This window comes from Conger conger, chromosome 11 (assembly GCF_963514075.1).
Source record: "Conger conger chromosome 11, fConCon1.1, whole genome shotgun sequence".
NCBI lineage: Eukaryota > Metazoa > Chordata > Actinopteri > Anguilliformes > Congridae > Conger > Conger conger.
The window spans coordinates 40,255,857-40,276,946 of NC_083770.1; the positions used below are offsets into that span (position 1 = coordinate 40,255,857).

At 44.3% G+C, this 21,090-nt stretch overlaps 2 protein-coding genes across 3 annotated transcripts in view; both read left to right on the forward strand.

The window, feature by feature from the left end:
* LOC133140090 (ankyrin-1-like) overlaps positions 1-8,645 on the forward strand; it is a 77,637-nt gene extending 68,992 nt beyond the window's left edge. For both annotated transcript variants that reach the window (XM_061259648.1, XM_061259647.1), the window contains 2 exons: positions 1,241-1,335; positions 3,768-8,645. In XM_061259648.1, coding sequence (XP_061115632.1) covers positions 1,241-1,312 — 72 coding nt within the window. In that variant the 3' untranslated portion in view covers positions 1,313-1,335; positions 3,768-8,645. The remainder of the gene's footprint in view (positions 1-1,240; positions 1,336-3,767) is intronic.
* A 742-nt stretch (positions 8,646-9,387) lies between these two features.
* LOC133141117 (eukaryotic translation initiation factor 4E-binding protein 1-like) lies at positions 9,388-15,936 on the forward strand. The gene is made up of 3 exons (XM_061261522.1): positions 9,388-9,834; positions 13,522-13,695; positions 14,371-15,936. The coding sequence occupies exons 1-3, from the start codon at positions 9,702-9,704 to the stop codon at positions 14,400-14,402; spliced, it is 339 nt and encodes a 112-aa protein (XP_061117506.1). The 5' UTR covers positions 9,388-9,701; the 3' UTR covers positions 14,403-15,936.
* The last annotated feature ends 5,154 nt before the right edge of the window (positions 15,937-21,090 follow it).

Genomic DNA, 21,090 nt, shown 5'->3' on the forward strand with positions numbered 1-21,090 from the left:
AGTCTTACTCTAAGTGTTTCAAGTGCATAAAATAGTATGTCTTATCATGCAGCTATCAGTCTTTCTCAGGTATCGCTGTAATTACTATTACTCATCTGGTAGTGTTGTGTAAAGCATGTTTTACTGAGGGGGCATCGGTGTGTAACATAGTCAGTCCTTGTGGATATGAGTCACGGGTCAGAACCAGATCGGAAACTGAACTCAAACTGGACTGTGGTGTGAGAGTGGCCTGTGCATGGAGGAAACCGGACAGCACCCCCTATAGGGGCGAGTGTGTAACTTAGCATCCCCTCCCCCGACCTCCATTAGCACTGTGTCCCCATCCCCGCTGCATCTCTCTCACCTGCACTCTGCTTACCTGTCCTCCGTGTGTCCCCACCCCCCCCCCGCAAGCAAGAACCAAACGTGCCCTCAGAAACGCCGCTCATCTCCACGTTAGCATGACTGTCGCCCCGACAGAGACATGCTGCAGAAATCCCCATCTCACCCCAGTCAGGTGGGATGCATTTCGGCCCGATGCAGAGTAACACCTGCTAGTCTGATGCGTGATACACTGGGGTCCAGGTTAATTCCTCGTGTTTGGAGTTGGTTCTTGTGCGTGAGCCAAGCTGTTGTGGTGTGTTGTGTTGTAATGTGATGTTTTGTGTTGTGTTGTGGTGTGTGGTTTGTGTTGTGTTGTGTAGTGTTGTGTTGTGTTGCGATGTGATGTTTTTCCCCTTGTGATGTAGTAACTCTGTGTGATTGTGTTATCTGTGTGGCTGCCGCCCACTTTACTCCAGGTGGGGCTGACTTCTCACCCCTGACCCCTCACCTCTGACCCCTGGTGTGTGTTACTAATCCAGCAGTGCATTCTGTATCTCTCTCCGTGTCTCTGATACCTCTCCACTTTTTCTTTTCTGTCTGTCCTCCCTCCCCCTCAACCTCTTTCACTCTTTCCTTAACCACCCTTGCACTTTCTCTCTCTATATCCACCTCCTCCTTCTCACTCCATGCTTCATATTGCCTCTTCTTACCCTCTCCATCCTTCTTTTCTCATTTTTTCTTCTAATTCATTCCTTCTGCCCTTCCCTCTTTCCGTCTTCTTTTTCCCCTCTCTCTCTCTGTCCTCTACCACTTCATCCCCATCCTTCTCTCCCATCCCAATCTTCTTACCTCCTACCTGTCCTCCTCTCTTCTTCAATCCTCCCTTGCCGTCCTGTTCTCTGTCCATCTAATCTCCCCCCCCCCCTTCCTGCTGTAGCCCGATTTTGTGGACATGAAGAAGGGGGCTCAGATAGTGAAACGGGCCAGTCTGCGGAGAGTAAAGCAGTGAGACAGACTGACGCGTCCCCGCAGGTACGGGACAGACGGACACGTGGACTGACACATCCACCGACTGAAGGACTGACACACTGATGGACTAACTGACCAAGTCTCTGACTGACTGACCAACAAGTGAAGAGAACCTGTCATACCCTGCTATTACCTCATACTATTTGATTATAAGTGTATTCATGGCTTTACATAGTATGTGTGAGAGCAACTGCACCATCCGTCAGTGTAAGGGAGGGAGAGGGGTGGAGAGCATGGACTATTTCTGTGTGGATTGGAACACGCTGTAGGACAGGGGTCTCAAACTCCAGTCTCTGCAGTGTCTACAGGTCTAATTCCAGTCCTGCAGGGCCCCAGCGTCTGCAGGTTGAACTCCAGTCTTGGAGGGCCACAGTGTCTGCAGGTTTAACTCCAGTCCTGGAGGGCCGCAGTGTCTGCAGGTTTAACTCCAGTCTTGGAGGGCCACAGTGTCTGCAGGTTTAACTCCAGTCCTGGAGGACCATAGTGTCTGTAGGTTTAACTCCAGTCCTGGAGGGCCGCAGTGTCTGCAGGTTTAACTCCAGTCCTGGAGGAACATAGTGTCTGCAGGTTTAACTCCAGTCCTGGAGGACCATAGTGTCTGTAGGTTTAACTCCAGTCCTAGAGGGCCACAGTGTCTGTAGGTTTAACTCCAGTCCTGGAGGGCCGCAATGTCTGCAGGTTTAACTCCAGTCCTGGAGGGCCGCAGTGTCTGCAGGTTTAACTCCAGTTCTGGAGGGCCATAGTGTCTGTAGGTTTAACTCCAGTCCTAGAGAGCCGCAGTGTCTGCAGGTTTAACTCCAGTCCTGGAGGGCCGCAGTGTCTGAGGACTGGAGTTTGAGACCCCTGCAGTAGACCTCTGCATCAGGAAGTGAAGTATTTCTGTCGCAAAGGGTGTCTGCTTGTCAAATTGAATGGAACATGGTGGGTGTTTGTGTGTGAAATTGAATATGACTCCAGACATTAGCATGTAATATATGGTCCACCTCAGTTGCTGCTCAGTTGTCAGTGTGTTGAGACAGGCCTTCAGTGCAGAACTCGGGTAATGAATGTCAGTGTGAAAGCTGCTTGAGAGGTCTATTTTGGTACATAGCCGTGTGTATGATCTGAGGGAGTGTTAAGGTAGTCTGGGACTCGTGATACACACACGACTCTCTGGATTTTTAAAAGGTATCCGAGAGGCAGCTCATTACGTGTCACTATACACCCAGTCAAAGTTCAAAGGTCAAAGTTTGAAAGCCACATTTGAAATGTTGATAGTCTGGAGCAGCTGTGTGCATGTGTCTGTGTGTATGTGTTTCTGTATGTATGTCTGTGTGTGTGTGTTTCTGAATGTATGTATGTATGTATGTATGTCTGTGTGTGTGTTTCTGTATGTACACATGTGTGTGTTTTTGTGCATGTGTATTTGTGTGCGTGCTTGCAATCATATTTATGTGTATCTGTTTGAGTGTGTATGCATGTGTGTTTGTGCTTGCTTGTGTGTTTGTGTATGTGTGTGTGTTTGCGTGTTTGTGTGGTTGTGTGTGTTGAAGTGTCTGAGTATGTGTCACACAGGCAAAAATATGACTAAAATCAGTTGTATAAAGGACTTTAAAAGGCTCTAGATATGTGGGGTATTTCCCCAGCGGCTCAGTGGACAGTATGATTACAGACTTGCACTGTGTAACAATAAGAGTGGCATTAATGGAGCTGAGGTTTGGTAGCACTTAACAGACTTGCCTGGTGAAATAACAGCAGCATGGTCTCTCTAACCTGTGTATGATCTGTGGAGCTTGGCCCAGGTTTTCATTAAAGAGCAAACACTGGATTTACATGGGGGGGTCGTACAGTGCCAGAGATATCAGACCTTGTGCTGGTGACAGTAGCCAAGGGCATCTGTAAGACAAGCCTCCTCAGTCCCCAGAGATATCAGCCTTCATCTGTGTATCCCCCTTATAGAGTCTGACTTGGCATTTTATCTATCTTTCCCTCTCACTGACTTTCTCACTCCCTCTTTCTCTTTCTCTCCCTTTTCCTGTCCCTGTTCCTCACTCACTCTCTCTCTCCCTTGCTTTCTCTCTGTCTCTCTTTTTCTCTCTCTCTCTTTCTCTCTCTCTCTCTCTCTGTCTCTCTTTTTCTCTCTCTCTCTTTCTCTCTCTCTCTCTCTCTGTTGGCTGTCCACCCAACCCGGTTTCTTGCACTGCGTCTATTCTCATTTGACTCATAGATGTGTGGGTGTGTGTGTGTGTGTGTGTGTGTGTGTGTGTGTGCACCTGTGGCATGTGTGTGTGGCTAACTCTCGATCAGATTCCGGTCCAGATTCCGATCAGATCAGATCTGTCTCAGATCCCGGCACACTGAGGCCGGAGATCCGAGACAACCGCTCCGAACCCCGCCAGACAGAGGTGATCTTTCTTTTCTTCAGCTCCTCCTCTCTCTCTCTCTCCCTCTCTCAGGAACTGTCCTCGACTCCTAAACCATCCCTCATCGACACATGACAGGCGCCGGGCTGACGAGACACGGGCGACTGCAGAGAGAAACGGAGACGGAAGAATCAAACGCCCGGAAAAAAAAAACCCACGACGAAACCCAACGACGACACAAACAGCGACTCGGCAACGACGGTGGCGGTTGTCATGGCGATTTTGAGTAGCAACACATTGAAAAAAAAAAAATGGGGGGGCAAAAAAAAGTGACGAGGATTTACTCATAGTTTTCTTACCTTTTTTTAAAAACAAAAACAAAAAAAAAACAACAATGACAACAACGACATAGGCATAGAAGCATGATTTCGTATAAAACAAAAACAAACTAAAAAAGCAACAAAAATGTGCTTCCTGTTATCTCTTTATCAGCATGAAGAATGCTGCAGCATGTCCTTATCTAGTGGCTGAAGGGGTATGAGGGGGGGTGGGGTGGGGGGTTGTCCCAGGGCACTGGGGTGGGTTGTGGGCATTTAATTTGGGCTGGGTGAATTTTAATTATCTCAAACAGGAGGGGGTACCTAACTGAAAACGGGGGGAAAGCGAAAATGTACGGATTAAGGCAGCCCTTTCACCCCCTCCCAAATCCTGACCCCCCACCCCCTATAACCCTGACACTACCCCCCGCCTGCACCCTGCCCGAGATCCGTGTGATACGGAACGCCTCCGGCTACTCTCGACCCATTTAATCGCACTGGCTCGTTCGCTCCATCCAGGTATGGTTATTGTACATAATATATGCACTAAATGCTATGTGAATGTGTGTGCGTGTGTGCGTGTCTATGTCACAGAATCTACCCTGCGTGACACTGCTGCTGGCTCAGTACCTACCGTACTCTTTCCTGGTTTCTCTCGTTTGGTTAAATATATGCGTATATATCCTAAGACTGCTCTGTGTGTGTATGAGGAAAAAAAACTCAACTTTGTTGTCATTCTGCCTATGAGTTTGTATGTCAGTTTTGTTTGTGTGTGAGGGTGTTTGTTTTTGGTTTTTTTAATGTTCTTGTTTTTTTCCCCCTGCCCCCCTTGTTCCCTCTCTCCCCACCCATCCACCATGCACACACCCCCCCCCCCCCCCTCCCTTTTGTCCTTCGGGATGTTATTGGGTTCCAAAGTGTCTCAAGGTTTGTTGTGTTTTTGCAAAGCTCCCCCTGGCTTCTGGTGCCGCTTTGTTTTACAGCCTCCCTCACAACCGTACCTGTGCATCTATAGTTCTGAACACCCCCACCTGCAAAGTTCTCCTCTTTTACTCCCAAATGCAAAGATGGTCCCGTCACAGAAGACCCCCCCCCCAGACACACACACACACGTAGACACACCCTCACACATGCACACACTCACACGCGCACACACACTCCTGCATGCACACACATGCAGACACACACACACGCACGCGCTCACACACACGCAAACACACATACACATCTGCACACATCTATGCCCTCCACCGAAATCACCGTGTCTTCCAGGGTCCTGTGACCCAGCTTCTCGCTGTGAGCTCACTTGTCTGCAGTGCTTTGTGGAGTGGCGCCCCCCTCTGGATGCTTCACGCCATTGCCCTGGCCATGCACAAACACTCTTCTTTCTGTCCCAGTGGCTCAGCTTCCGGTCGACTCTCATTCTCCATCTTTGCTGGTGCAGTACCATCGACTGCCATAGGAGGGAGCCCTAGAATCCTGCTGCTGGCTCTAAAGATCACAGACCAGCTGAGCTCCTCCAGGAAAGACAGAGCCAACCTGGACTTCTCTACGTTAGCGAGCGTCTCTATGTTGGCGAGCGACTCTCTGTTAGCGAGCGTCTCTCTATTAGCGAGCGTCTCTACGTTAGCGAGTGTCTCTCTGTTAGCGAGAGGTTCTCCGTTAGTGAGCGTCTCTACATTTGCGAGCGGGTCTCCGTTAGCGAGTGTCTCTACGTTAGCGAACATCGGTTGTGGTTCAGTGGTTCCACACAGACTCAGTTGAGAGGGGGGAAGCAGAAAGCATATGTTTTTTTGTTTTTTTGGTCGTTTTCTTTATGAATTATTGCAGCTCTCTTTCTTAACTCCACTCAGGGGCGGAGTAATGATAGAGCCACTAAGCACTGTGATAAAAGACCACAACACTGACCCCACCCCAAAAACTACCCCCCACACCCGACACCCAACCCCCAACCCATCTCCATCCTGTCCTCCAGATACACCCTCTCTCTCTTTCTCTGCCTGCCGGCATCCCCAAATTTACACACCCCTCGCTCCCTCCCTCCCTCCATCCCTCCTCTGTTTGGTGGGGGGGGGAGAACCAAGCCAGATTCTTCTCTTTCAACAACAGCAATAATATTTAAATTATATTCATATGTGGGGAAGGTGGGGGCTTGGATGTTAGCGTGTGTGTAATGTGTGTTCAGAGGATAAGAGGGGTTGCAGGATCTTTGCTCACACACATATACATGCACACGGACACACACATTCACACACATATACACACACACACACACACACACACACACACACTATGAGCTTCCAGTCTTGACTCAAACCAGCCAGACTTATCATAGTAGACCCTTAATTCTGGACATAAGGACAGTTTTTACTTTCACAGTATTTGTGTGACTAGAGGGACAAGACATTCAGGACCTCTCCAGAGATCTGGAAATGTGTGGAGTTCAGGATGTATCACAGTGAACCCTAAGTTTCTACCCTCACACACGGGCCACAATGTGAGCTACCTGCTTTTAAGGGTTTTGGGAGGTTTTTTGTTGGTTCCTTACCCCAGGTTGACCTGCTTCTGCATCCCTGGGGACTTCGATGTGTTTCTCCCTTGTAGGTTTTTGTGAAGACTCTCCCAATATCTACATCATGATGTAGCACTTCCTCCTTCTAGTTTTCTTCTATCTCATGTAGCCAGAGTTTTATATGTCTATTGTAGCAGTGTACACAGACACACAGGTACACAACCACACACACACGCCACACACACACACGTGTGTTCTCACCCATAAAGGAATGTAGTGCACTTATGATAAGTGCTAACTCTCAGATTCAGACGAGTAGCCATTTCCGAACCATTGTTGTTTTCAAAGCCTTAACATACATAAATGTGTCAGATCGAGGGCTGTTCACTACCTCTGTACATGCAGGCTGAGTCTGCAAGCAGAGCGCAGTTTGAGTTTGTTTGCATGTGTGTGCATGTGTAAATGCATTGGACAGCGCCCTCTTGTGGCTGACTGCAGTAGCGCACCTGGAACAGAGGCTATGAAAGCCACAGGCAGGTACAGGTGTGGGGCTAATGCAGTTGCATCGTACCCTCCTGTCCCAGAGACTGAAACGGCACATTGAAGCAATGGCTTAGAGCCAGTTCCTCAAACTGTACGTTATCAAATATTACATTATTATTGGTGCTCCATATCAGTCCTAGTCATGTTGTCAGAGACCAGCGTTGATATGGTGAACGCATGAAGACGTTAATAAAACACTTGCAGCTAAACCATCTGACAAATATAAGCACATAAGAATAGTCCCTCTGATTGGTGTTAATCAGAGCTCCTGCTGATTTAACTCTCACGGGTTTGTTTTTTGTGTTCTCGCCTGAAATTGGAAGTGGCAGGTTCCCTGCCTGTGTTCGTGTCGTTCCAATGGGTCTGTTTTTGGTGGTTCTTATGTTTTCCTGGGGCTCTGAACCTGTGTTGGTACAGCGGCAGTGCATTCTGGGTATCATACAACCGTACATGCAATGTCAGGCCATGTGTGTGGGTGTCAGTTATTTTTTTGGCCTGTCTGTCACTCAGGTTTTAGCTACTGTGGGGAAATTGACAGATATCCTTCTCACCCCCAACCCCCCACCCAACCCCACACTTGATGATGTCATAAGAAAATTAGAAAACATGGGAGGGGGGGTTGGGAATGTTGGGGGATGATGTCAAAGTACTGACGAAACCAAATGTATTGTGTAAGTTGAAAAACAAAGGTGAAAACTGATTGATGGCTGAGTTGTAGCTTTTCAATGGTTGGGCTGTGTACTTTTCTATTGATTTTTGTTTGTTTATTTCTTGTTCCTTTTTTCGATGGGATTTTCATTTTCATGTAATCAATTTGCAAACAAAAAATTGAAGGGACATCAAGTCCTTTCTCAACTGGGGGACAGGAGGGAGAGAGAAGGGAGATGGGGTCTTGGAGGGATGACCGTCTCAAACCTCCCCTAAACTCCTGAGACATTGAGCCGGTCCAGAGCCCCTCACACAGCAATGGTCCTACAGGAAGAGTCCATCTGAGTGAAAGAGGAGGGGGGAGGGGAAGAGTGAGTTGAGGGCTCCAGATTATTTCGATGAAGAAGAAAAAAAACAAAAAAACAAAGAAAGAACCTTGAAATTATGATAATATTATAAACAAGTTCCTGCAAAAATATTAACTTGCAAAAACTAGAGTTCACTTATACTCCTTTAGAATGGATTGATGACATTATTAACGCAATAGCATTATACTCAGTACTACGGAATGCAACTGCGCACATGCACAGAAAAATGTTTTTAATATAAATATATATAAATATATGAAAAATATATATTTCATTAGAATGCTATGCACCGTTACTTGCTATCTGGGACTAGAGTTATGTTATGGGTGTACTTTTAGCATCTTAGCTACCAAGAGACTATTGAATTATGGAAATGTCTGCAACCTGTGAAATTATAGAGGGCTTGTAGGCATTTTAACTTGTTTTATTTTCATTTTTTATTGTTATGGAGAGGGAAAAAAGGAAAATATATACAAGCCTTTCAGTCGGATTCAATCTGACATGAAGATATGTGTAGATAATTTACCCTGTACACCAGCTCAAATCATTTACAGAAATTAATAAATAAAGAAAATGAAATATTTTTTACAGTCTTTTGAGGTTTTATTGTGTGTGTTTGTGTGTGTGTGTGTGTGTGTGTGTGTGTGTGTGTGTGTGTGTGTGTGTGTGTGGAAGGGGGGAGGGGGGGTAGGTGTGCATATATGTGTGTGTGTGCATGTGTGAGAATATGTGCCCTGTGTATCTGGTTTTCTGTGTTGTTTCAGCATCTGTGACTCAAGTTATTGATTAGCTAAACCATTCACATATGTCGTTCTAAAGGCTTTAACTAGCTACTGACTGACAGGAAACTGCAAATATCTGCAGACACTGCGGTCTTCCAAGACTGGAGTTAAACCTGCAGACATTACATTACATTACATTACATGGCATTTAGCAGATGCTCTTATCCAGAGCGACATACAATGAAGTGCAAATCAAACACAAGTATGAGTGCTAAGAGGACCTGAGGACAGTACAGTTCCGAGTCCTCGTGTAAACACAGATAATCAGAACCCTTGAAGAGTACAATCAACTTTCAAACTAGCATACCACAGTTGGCAGCTAGAATACCCGGAATACAACAATAGGACTGGACTGGAGTTAAACCTGCAGACACTGGGCCCTCCAGGATGCATACACTAAAGTTGAATTTTCATTTATATTAGTTTTTTGTGGCTTTATGTTTTCATAAGTAAGGTTAAAAACTACAAATGCCAACCTGCTACGGAAAACAACTATATAAACTACCGATAGGGGACGACATTGCCATCTTTCCCCCCACAAAAACTGTTCCTGGCTTCCTGCGTTGCTTGAGTGTGTGGTGCGAGGGAGAGGGTTTGGGAGCGTGCTGAGGTCTATCACAAGAGCTTGGCCTGTTTTGTTGGGTTGCATGGAGGAATGCATGAAATGCTAGCATTGTTTGTAGCTAGTATGCGAATATTTATTTTATTTTTGTAAATATTTCCAGCTTAGTAGCCAAAGAAGCAACAAGATAAAGCAATCGCATTGAGTGCGTAGCTCACCGAAATTCTAGATTTCTTAGACGCAGGACCATTCAGTTATTTGAAGGCGCTTATTGATCTCAAACGTAAATCTGAAGATGTCTGCCGATTGTCAGAAGACCACATGCAGGGCAATCCCAACTAGACGGGTGACTATAAACGACGCGGCTCACCTGCCCCATGATTACTCCACAACTCCGGGAGGAACATTGTTCAGCACGACCCCGGGAGGTAATAATACAGCTAAGCGAGTTAAAACAATGATTAAAGAAGAACTAATGTCAACAACTCGAAAAGCATGCAGTGTCACTTCTGTTTCTGTTGAAATGCATTCATGAGCTGAAGGGGAAGCGGTGTTGATGGGTCTGGTCTGGTTGTTACAGACTCACTGTGGTCCATGCATCGAGCTAGCTGGCTAACAAAGGAAACGGGGCATGCTAAGCTCGTCGCTTGCAAGGCTTTATATTCATTGTACTTGGTGCTAGCAGCCGAGCTACATTCCATTGCTACTGTAAATGTACATCATGATGGTTTTTGCGTTGACTCTTGTCTTTATTGTGTTACCGTGTTGTTGCATGTGCTGCTACTTCCGTGCTCAGAGATTGGTATCTGGTTTTGCAATAAAGGTTTGTTTGCATGGGAAACCTTGGTAGCGTTAGCTAACTAGTAAAAACACTGACTAGCAACGCAAGTTACAGAAACGTTAGCCGATAGCTTTTGGTTAAACATTAAATTGATAGGCTAACGTTAGCTAACTGATAGCTAGACATGCCCTATTGTTTTGTTTGCGCTAGCTAGGTAGATGTCAACCAGAATTGACCATTGGACTGTATAATTACAGTTCAGTTGTATTACCACTTTGCATGTTAGCCCGTTATCTCGTTAAGTAGAAGCTAAAGTGAATACTATTTTACGCACACACGTATAATTGTGAGGATGTAAGTTAACATTAAGCTTGGCAGCTTTAACTAGATCACTGTTGACACGCAGCGTTGGAATCATGCCAATTGGCTGCATGGCTAGTTAGCTGTAAAACAATGTAAAAATATAGGAGAATGATGCTGGGAATGAAAGTCGTCTGAGAAAAGTACAACCGCAGCTAATCCCATCCTTTATTATTTGGCTCCATATTGTACGGTTACTTCACTGTAAACAAACAACAAGAAGTCTCGTTGATCTCTGCCCTCACCTGATCTCTCCCTTGAACTCCAACAATCGAGACAACAATTGAGAAATTGAACATTTCCGTCTGTGATTGCGTGCACACTTCAGTTTGGAGCTCCCTGTTCCTCATTCCTGTTCCTCAAGGGGTAACGGGCACGTTATTTTATTATGGAGCTATCTTTTCCCTCATTATAGCCTTTTCTTACATATACATGCCACGCACTGCATTTGACAATTAAACAAACCAGTTGTATCCATACATGATCTTATATATGATGTGTGCACACCGGATATGCTACTTAGTAGTTTCAGATGGGGAGTCTTGCATGAATTGCACAAGTTGTTTCTAAAGTGGAAATATTCATACAGCAGTCTTCCTATTTCCTACACAATTGAGAGAGCTATGTGAGAGGTGGGTTGATATCAGAACTGATGGGGGACCTGCGCTTTTTTGTATGTTGTGGTTCTCCGTGCGTACCTCGCTTTCACGGCAGGGCCCTTCACTTCCCGGATTTCAACCAACCACACATTTTGTTTGTGTTGAATATAGAACAGTGACACACTAATCTCCTGAATCAAGTACGCAGTGTCGTTTTTATCCGAGCGCCAGTACACAAATCTGATATGCTTTGGTACGAAACCTACGCTGTCACGAAGTCTCGCAGAGACGGAACGGGGCGTACTTTTGTTGTTTTTTGCGAACTATTTTTAGCCGCATAGAGAATGATTAATTGCTGATTAGATGGCCTGAATGGGAAAAGCAAACCACTGAACAGGTGTTGTTAGTGAGTCTGCTGTAGAGAGATTTGGCTGGGCGCCCTGTCGGGATGCGTGGGAGCTCTGGCAGAGAGCGTCGGCACAGGTGTTGGTCCTCCGTCAGGTGAGGCAATGGGCTGCACTGACACAGCATTATTCCCAACCTCCTTTCAGATCGTGTGTCTGTCCACAGAACTGGTTTTGATCTCTTTCTCACACACTCTCACCCCCACATATGCGCGCGCGCACACACACACACACACACACACACACACACACTCGCACTCACTCAGACACACACACACACACTCACACTCAGTCTCCCATGCACAATGCACACAAACCCACATTCTCACACAATACACACACACACACACAATACACCCACACACAAACCCACAGGCGCACAAGCACACACACGCGAACATGCACACCCACACACACAATACACACAATACACACACACACACACACACAATACACCCACACACAAACGCAAACACACACGCACATATATACACACACTCACACACACAGAGCTCTGTGCATGCCGGGTTTGGAGGAGCAACCTTAATTTAATGTGGACTTTCCAGATACGACACCCGACACACCCTCTGATTGTGAAACCGGGGCACGAACAGGCAGTTTGCCTCCAAAGCGTGACTCAAAATCATGTATTTATAGGGAAGTTGCATAATTCTCATAACAGGTCCCCCACCCTCCAAGCTCTTGTTTTTTCCCCCTCGTATCAATTAAGCTTTCATTTCTGCTCAAGAGTTTGAAATTATATTTACTGTACTGCTCCAAATTTTGATTTTGGGATAAAGAAACGCACACACAAAAACCTGTGGAAGATGCTTGGTTCCAAGAACTTTAGGATCAGAAAAAGAACTGCTTTTGGAGCATCTTGTGGGTGTGCAAATATGCTCTTTTCCCATCCAAGCTTTGGTTTGCGGTATTCAATTTGTCATATTGGGCTACAGGCATATATTTCACCACACTGTGGGACTGCCGGTAGCTGTTTGGTGTTGGTGCAGATGGTTCCTGGAAGGATGGGGTTTGTGCTATTTTTGTTCCTACCAATTACCACAGGTTTAATGATCTAAACGCTGGAAACACCCACCAGTGCCCACCGTAAGACTGCTGTGTTAGCCCGGAGTGAAACATTTCTACCAGTGATACCAGGGCAATCCGTCGCTCACAACTTTATCTGAAATGTCAGATAAAATAAACAATTAGGCTCATTAAATAATTAAGAGCCGATTCGGTCTAGCAATCCTGTCCTTGTGTGCTGTGTTGGACCCGCCCCTTTATTCTGATTGGTTCCCGCAGACCCAAACAAACTACACATGTAGAATGTTTGTGCAGACATGACCACCCAAAGGTCACAGTGTCCACGTTGTTCTGCAGATTACAGTAACGTTTATTTTTACTGTATCCATTATCTCTCCCCCTGTCCTTGGGCTGTTCCTGTACATGTACAGATATATTAAATGAATGTCGTTCTGTAGGTATGTTGGTGTGTATAAAATGTAGGTTATTCTAGAGTTACATCATCTTGTAGTTAGGTCAATGTGAATAAAAATGTCATTCTATAGTTACCTTATCCAATAGTTATGTTGGTGTGTATAAAATGTAGGTTAAACTGTAGTTACGTCATCCAATAGTCATGTTGGTGTGTACAAAATGTAGGTTATCCTATTGTTACCTTATCCTATAGTTATGCCAGTGAATACGGTGAATAGTCCTCCCTGTATTTGCTTTCCTTGTTAAACATGTTGCCTGCGCATCTTTGTACATTGCCATACATGTGCGCAACACCAATTCCTTTCAAGGGCAGAAAGCCTTGCTAGCCACCGTCATCTTCCCTGGTGACAGCATACATACATAGCAACAAGCCCTTCATGGAGACAAACAGTGCGAACACCATGGCAACAGTGACGTTGGCGCTTTTGGGGGGGGAGTGTAAATGCGTGTCGCGGTCCTTTCCGCCCCCAGGCACACGGATCATCTACGACCGAAAGTTCCTGCTGGACTGTCGCAGTTCCCCCGTGGCCCGCACGCCCCCCCGCTGCCTGCCCAACATCCCCGGGGTCACCAGCCCCCCTGCGGCCCCCGCCCCGGAACAGATCCTCAACAACAACTGCAGCGCTCACGCAGACAAGAGTGCCGGTAAGGACTAGGGCTGCACCATGCGAGGGAAATATGCCATAACGCTGTCGAATATTGTGATGACAGCATGACTTGATAAATAAACAAGTATTGAAGTGTGCGCAGTTCTTTAGGGACACTGCTAATATAGGCCCCTGACAATGAATAGCCTATGCCCACTGAATAAAAATGTTAAATAGCATTATTTCCAATGTGCTTTTATTGAACAAATTGCACATGAACAGCCAATCAAGTTAACAGAACATCAATTTAAATAAATACGTTTAATCGCAATTCAAGCAGTCAAGATGGTCTGTCTGTGTCTGTCTGTCTGCAGAGAGACAGAGGTACAGATTGCATGACGTACAGTTAATTACGTTACAGTTATTTAGCTGACACTTTCCAAAATGACATTCATTTGATTAGACTAAGCAGAGGCCAATCCCCCCTGGAGCAATGCATGGTTAAGGGCCTTGCTCAAAGCTTCTGGGTCCCAGTCATGTACCTGAGTCACTAGGCTACAGTAGCACTTCTGCCTTTGTCGTGCCGGTTGTTACCAGGCTGCTCGATATTTCCATCGCTGCAGATCGCTGTTCAGTGACTATTCAGGGACTGTTTCATGACTGTTCATATTTCTGTTTTGTGAAATAGAAAATGGTTTCTGATGTGTTTATTTCTGTTGCCTGTTTTGCAAAGGTGAAGACGCACAGTTTGAAATGGATATCTAACCACCCCTGAGACCTGGTACAGGAGAGCCGGGAGTAATGATGACCGCTATGATGATGATTATGGTGGTGTTGATGACAAGTGAAGAAGAAGAATAATTTGTTGAAGAACCACGCCCCAATTCAATTGTGTCCTACCGTGAAGGCAGCTAATGAAAACGGACCCTTGCTCTTGTGGAAGACTTATCCATAAAACACCGCCAACCCCCCTTCATACCCCCTGACCTGTCACCCCTCCCTATTGGCCTATTTCGCCCCATGTGACACTGTTAAGCCTGATCTATATTTCTGCGTCGAGCCGCATTCCCCATGCCGTACCCTGTGGCGTAGCCTGATGCGCACCTCCCTAGAAATGTAACTACGCGTCGCAGCGATGCGGACCGTAAGAGCTGTGATTGGTCCGCTTGGTAGCACTGCATCGTGCATTTCCGCCTGCTCGGCCATTGATCAGTTTCAGTCGCCTGTGCTGTGTCCGAAACCCAAATCAGTTGGCTTGATGCCTCGTTGCCTGATGAGGAAAAAGGCGACTTCGGAGGTGTGTTTGCAGCCCGCAATTTAGACGCACTTGAAAGCAGAAAGATGTCAGAGTGAAAGTAAAGTGATTAGGTTATTTCAGTGTGTTAAGCAATTAAATTGTCGAGCTCATTGTGTACTTGCACTCATAAACAAGCTCTTTTTCAGTTCTTTGTGAACTCCGCCACTGTTTTCAGGCATAGCCTTCGCATAGACTCGACGCAGAGGTATGAATCAGGCTGTACCTCTACAGTGTCTTGGAAGGGAAGCTGTAGTCTTGTGCAGTTTGGCTTCCCATTAAGAATAAAAACAAACTGCAGTGTTATTGGTTGTAGTCAGCCAGCATTAAGTTATATTATAGGTTAATGGATTATTTTGCTGCAGGACTTTTTTTGCTGCAGTTACTTTTCATAAATGTTCTTATAGTGTTTTACTCCCAATCTATCTCAAGGATCATCAACTCTGGCCCTCGAGTCAGAATCCAGCCCTGTTTTTTTTTTTCTCCTAGTAATTAGTGCTACTGATTGGCCAGACTGTCTTCACAGGAGGGCGGAAAACCGTCAGTTCTCAGCCCTCGAGGACCATGAGTTGCTGATCCCTGGTCTAGCTCACTCAAGCACCAGTGCATGTTGTTCAGTTTGCTGCAGTACCTGAACCACAAACGCCAATATCCAAATACACCAATTCCCTCTTCGACATCATCATCAGCACCCCCCCCCCAGTCCCCAGTTCTTGTTTTCATTTCAATGTTGTCTGTTCCCCCCAGGCCAGAAACTGAACGCCCGTGGTTGTGTTTTGTTCGCTGGTCTCTCTGAGATTGCCTTCATGGTGTTTCCATGTTCACTTGCTGGTCATTTCACCGAGTGAAACGGATTATTCACCGAAATAGTTCAACCTTTGGAATGTAAATTGATATTATTTTCTATATTTTTGTTGATGGAGACTGGAGACTGGAGACACGATTCACATGGTCATGATCATGGAGGACTAAATAAAAACTAAACGAGTTGATGCTCAAACAGAACTGTGGCCTTTTGTGTGCGTTCAGTCACAATGCCTTTTGCTCATTATCTTATGTATTTTCATGATTTTCTGGAAAAATGTTTTTGTCAATGTTGAAAAACATTTCATATTTATTAAGTATAACACATTTCCCACCCCTGCTGGTGGTAAGATCACAAATTCATTCTTCAAGCTTTTTTTTTCTCAGTTTTTGGACAAAAGATTATAGGCTTCTGTATTTTCATGATTTTCTGGAGAAAAAAAATTCTCAATAAATGTTGAAAAACTAATGGGATTCAATTTATTTATTCATATTTATGAAGTATAACACATTTCCTTGTGGTAAAAATCACAAAAAAATAGATGGGAAATATGTTACAGAAATAAATGTAATCCCATTTGATTTTCAACATTTGTTGACGAAATCATGAAAATTCATAAGACTGTAGTCCAAAAACTGAAAGAAATACTTGAAAAATGCATTTCTGATTTTACCACCAGCAGGGGCGGGAAATGTTATATTTAATAAATATGAAGAAATAAATTGAATCTCATTTGTTTTTCTGCATTTATTGACAAAAACATTTTTCCAGAAAATCATGAAAATACATAAGTCTATAGTCCAAAAACTGAAAGAAATGCTTGGAAATGAATTACCACCAGCAGGGGTGGGAAATGTGTTTTCACGTTGTTGACAAAAACATTTTTCCAGAAAATCATGAAAATGCATAAGAACATTCTAATCGCATATTTGTGAGCTCACACCTGGGTCATACTGTAATGAAATGGGGGCTGTTTGAAACAGCAGGGTGGGTGCTGTGAAGGCATTATTGTCTTCATTGTTTGGCTGTGACAGAGGCCCCCCAAGCAAGTGCTGCCAAACCAGCGTTGGGTGTTTTTCCTGCTGAACCCCCCCACCCTCCCAAAGAAACCTATCAACCTCGAAATGTCAGTCAAACCCAAGGAGTAAGGTTGATGTCGTCTCACACCGTACCCCATGTCTCCCCAGGGGTGCTGGGGGCGGGGGGGGGCACAATATTCACATCCATAGTAATGTCTTCATCCATACAGTGCTGTCAAACCACCGTGACAAAAAACTGGAGGAGGCCAGTACGAAAGAGTAGTAAATATAGAGAAACAAGCAACAGCAGTGGTAATGATTCATTCATTAATTATGTGAAAGATTTAACATTAAACCAGGGTAGGCCGAACACTGTTAAATAGGCAGCCACAGGCAAATCCTCCAAACGAATTGCCAACTCATCCAGTGACACTTGCCAGGACATGCAGACCTTTTCTTCAATCCGCTTTCAGAAATGCTGAGTGAAAGGGTCATCGGGAATGAACCTCAGTTTTGTCTCCTCATGAGCTGGCAATTCTTTGTAGCATTGTAGAGGCTATGGCATGGATCCCAAATGTAGTTAAAGAGTTGCATATTGATTGAATTGTTAACATTCATGCCAACAGTAATGAACATTTAAAGAGGCAGCCTGTAGTCTAGTGTCTAAGGTCCATGACTCGAGTCTGAAATGACTGAATTTTAGTAAAAAGGGAAAGGTGAAGTTTATTGGGAAAACAGAAGAGTAATTGGGGGCTGGGGGGAGGGGGGTTGGGGTGGGCGGAGGGGGTGTGAAATCTGGCATGCGCAGGAGAAACAGCAGCACCTGGTCCTCGTTTTGGTGGCTGGGAGGAGAAAACATGCTGGGGCTAGTTCCCCCCTCCCACACACTCACACACACACACACACACACACACACACACGTGCGGGCGCACACATATGCAGACACACCCCTCAGTGTTTGAACCAGGCCCTTCAGGAGCCCCAGAGACCAGCCCGTCCCTGGCTGTCAGGCCCCTGTCACACTACAGCGGGTCCACTACCCATCTTTCCTGCCAGACTTTGAACTGGAACCGGTGATCAGATGCCCTGTGACGGAGCTCATCAGTCAGCCATTGAGCGACAAGCCTCCCTGCTCTGCTGTGTGCTCAATACACATTCACATGTGTAATGATGCTTGTGATGTTTATCATACAGGGTGTAATTACCTCAGACACCAGCGCATTCAGCATGCAGCATTCGCCTTTGTTGGTGACCGTTTAGAGAGATCTGGCTGATCAGATATACTGACAAATACACATAGCAATACATTAACTAAATTTACTACATTTCACTAAATGTTAAATGCTAAATGTTTACTAAATGTATGCATATAAATATATCAAGCAAGATGCTTCTTCAAAATGGGGGAAAACAGATTTGCAGTCTTTATCCAAGAGCTCTTTTAAAGAGTTTTCAATGCCTGGATAAGCCTGGGAAGAAGTGATTTATAGTGTTCCTGTGCAAGATAAGGACAGGACTGGATTTATCAATGACTGGAAACAGAGAAAATGTCGGGCAGATACATGCTTAGTGCTAGGGATGTGTACTGAGATGTGAGGGTTATTTCACGGTCTTGCCACCAGGCCTGGGTCAAATGATTATTAGGAATACTTTTACCCTTTAGACACCAGTAAAACGTCTGCCAAACACCAACACCAACAAGACCATTGCTGAGTATTGTTAGAGTTAGGGTTAGCATTCCAGTTTGTAATACAATTACTTTTGAGGCAGGAATTGGGTTGTGTTGAAGAACTTGTGTTGTGTGCTCAGGTTAATCTTTGTACTTGGATGATCAAATTCATGTTTTAACTTTTGGAGGTATTTTATTTTATATTTGAAGGACATTGAAAAACACACTTTTTTCTGTTGGTTGGTAGGTTAGGACTTATAGCCATGGCTGACAAACAAAATAAATGTTTTCACTGTGATTGTTGAAAATGCATGAGTTGTAACCAAACCAAGTAAAATTTTTAGAAACCTGCAATTTCTCAATTTTGACGAATTAGACGACAAAATATTGAAATGTTTTTCCACAGAATTTTTTTTCAGCATATATGTCTTCAAAACATTTTTATTAATCTATTTGACTGTGAATGTTGAATTTGTTGAAACATGATTTCACACTCATCTGGTTGAAAAAAATTATATATTTATATTTTTTCCCTTTTCATATATAAGACTATAGTAATAAACGTCTTCAAAAACACAATTCCCCCCCCCCCCCCCCCCTTTTTTAGATATATGACTTGTGCATCTTGTTGCTTTTCCACTTAAACAAACATTTCATAATACATGTTTAAAAAGAATACTTATATTTCATGATTGTTCAATAAACATGATTCCACATACTTCTGAATTAAAAAATGACATATTTGCATTTTTTCTCTTTTCGGACATAATACTTTTGCTGCTTTTCCATTTAAAAATACTTTTAATTATAAATGTCTTTTTTGTAACCCATCTGAATGGAAAAAAAAGTAGTCTTAATATTTTATTTAATGAACCTAATATTTAATAGTGTCCATATTTAGAATTTTCATTTTTATGTATTTTGGATTTTGCTACTTTTCCACCTAAACTTATTTTTCATTATAAATGTTTTCAAAAACATTTTTATTTCATTTATTTCACCAAGATTGTTAATTAAATATGATTTCACATCCTTCTGAATTAGAAAATGAAAATGACATTTATTATCATTATCATTATCATTTATAGTCTCATGTATTTTGCTGCTTTACCATATACATTTACTTTTTATAAAAAATGTCTTCAAAAACATTTTTATTCATTTATTTCACTGTGAGCTTTTTTCCCTTTTCACACATAAGACTAGACTCGTATACTTTTCCACTTAAACTGACTTTTCATAATAAATGTCTTCAAAAACATTGCACTATTTCAGCCTATGGTGGTGCTTCTAAAACTGAGAAGATTCATTAAAAATGAATGTCCAATCATAACTATGTCCAATCATAAGCTTAGTACTGCACAGAAATACAAGAATTACGTTCACACCAAGATCCACATGCAGAGTCTTGCATCAGCACCAGATTCATAATTTTAAAAAACAGAATTGACTTGATCACATATTCCTCTAATTGTGCCAGTCCAGCCTATCAGAAGGAACATAAAATGGACAGCCCAAAAAAAAAAAAGTGTCTGGACTCCAGAAATGGCTTCACTGATGTGAATTATTGACTGGGGGGGGGGGGGGTTATTCCACTTTAAAACCCCCCCACCCCTTCCTTCACTGCCTCCCCTCAGCACACAGTAGCCTCTTGGCATCTTGTCGTTACCCCACCCCGCCTCCTAATTCCCACACCATTCCCCCTCAGGTAGGGACCTTACCTCCCACAGCCAGTTTCACTTCCTGACACCCCCCTCTTAAAAAGTAAACACCAACCCCACCCCGTGGTTGTGAGTGGAGCTGGATCCTCTCCACCCTGCTCCAGTGGACCACATCTCCCCTCCTTTCCCAGGTAAGTGTGGTTTCGGCCCCCTTTTGTGGGACCGCTGGCCTCTGATACGCCCCTGTCGGCTGGATGCGGAATGCGGGCCTGGGTGGTAAAATGGCCGTTCGCAGGCAGCTGCTCACACACAGGCCGTAAACCCGCTCCCCTCTTCCCTCTGGTTCCACCGGCCAGCGAGGCCACAAAATGGAGGCACAACACCTCCCAGACCTCCTGATTAGATGAGGTCAGAGGTCACTTACGTGCCTTCACAGTTAGCAGATGCTCTCACGGAGAGCGGCTGGGACAGCTTAAACGTGAACATACAGTCCATGAATACCGCTGGATATTAACTGGAGCAATAAGTCTGAAGTGCCTCAGGGCAGAACTGCAGTCCCACCTGTAATCTCCGAGCCCATAGCCCTGTCTCCTAACGGCTATACTGCACCACTGACCAAGGCCAAAGGTCAGGACCTGAAAACCTTCAGGCAAGACTTCTCTACAAGGAACACCTAACAGAACTCTGTAAGGGAGCGAAAGTGTCAAAAGAGGAAGTGAATTGCACACATAAAAAAAAAAGGCCCTGAATTATATCTAAGAACACTTAGCAATTAGATGGAAACTATGCACGTTTCAGAATATTTAATATTTGCAATCCATGGCAATAGAAGAATGCACCATTTTAAACTGAGAAAAACTCAATTGATTTGAAAAACTGCACATCCACCCTGAAACAGATGGTAACTACTAGGAATAAAACTCACTATTCTGGTCCATTAAAAAAACACAGATACCACACACTTTCAGATCAATAGAATATGATGTTTTATTATTTTTGAACATT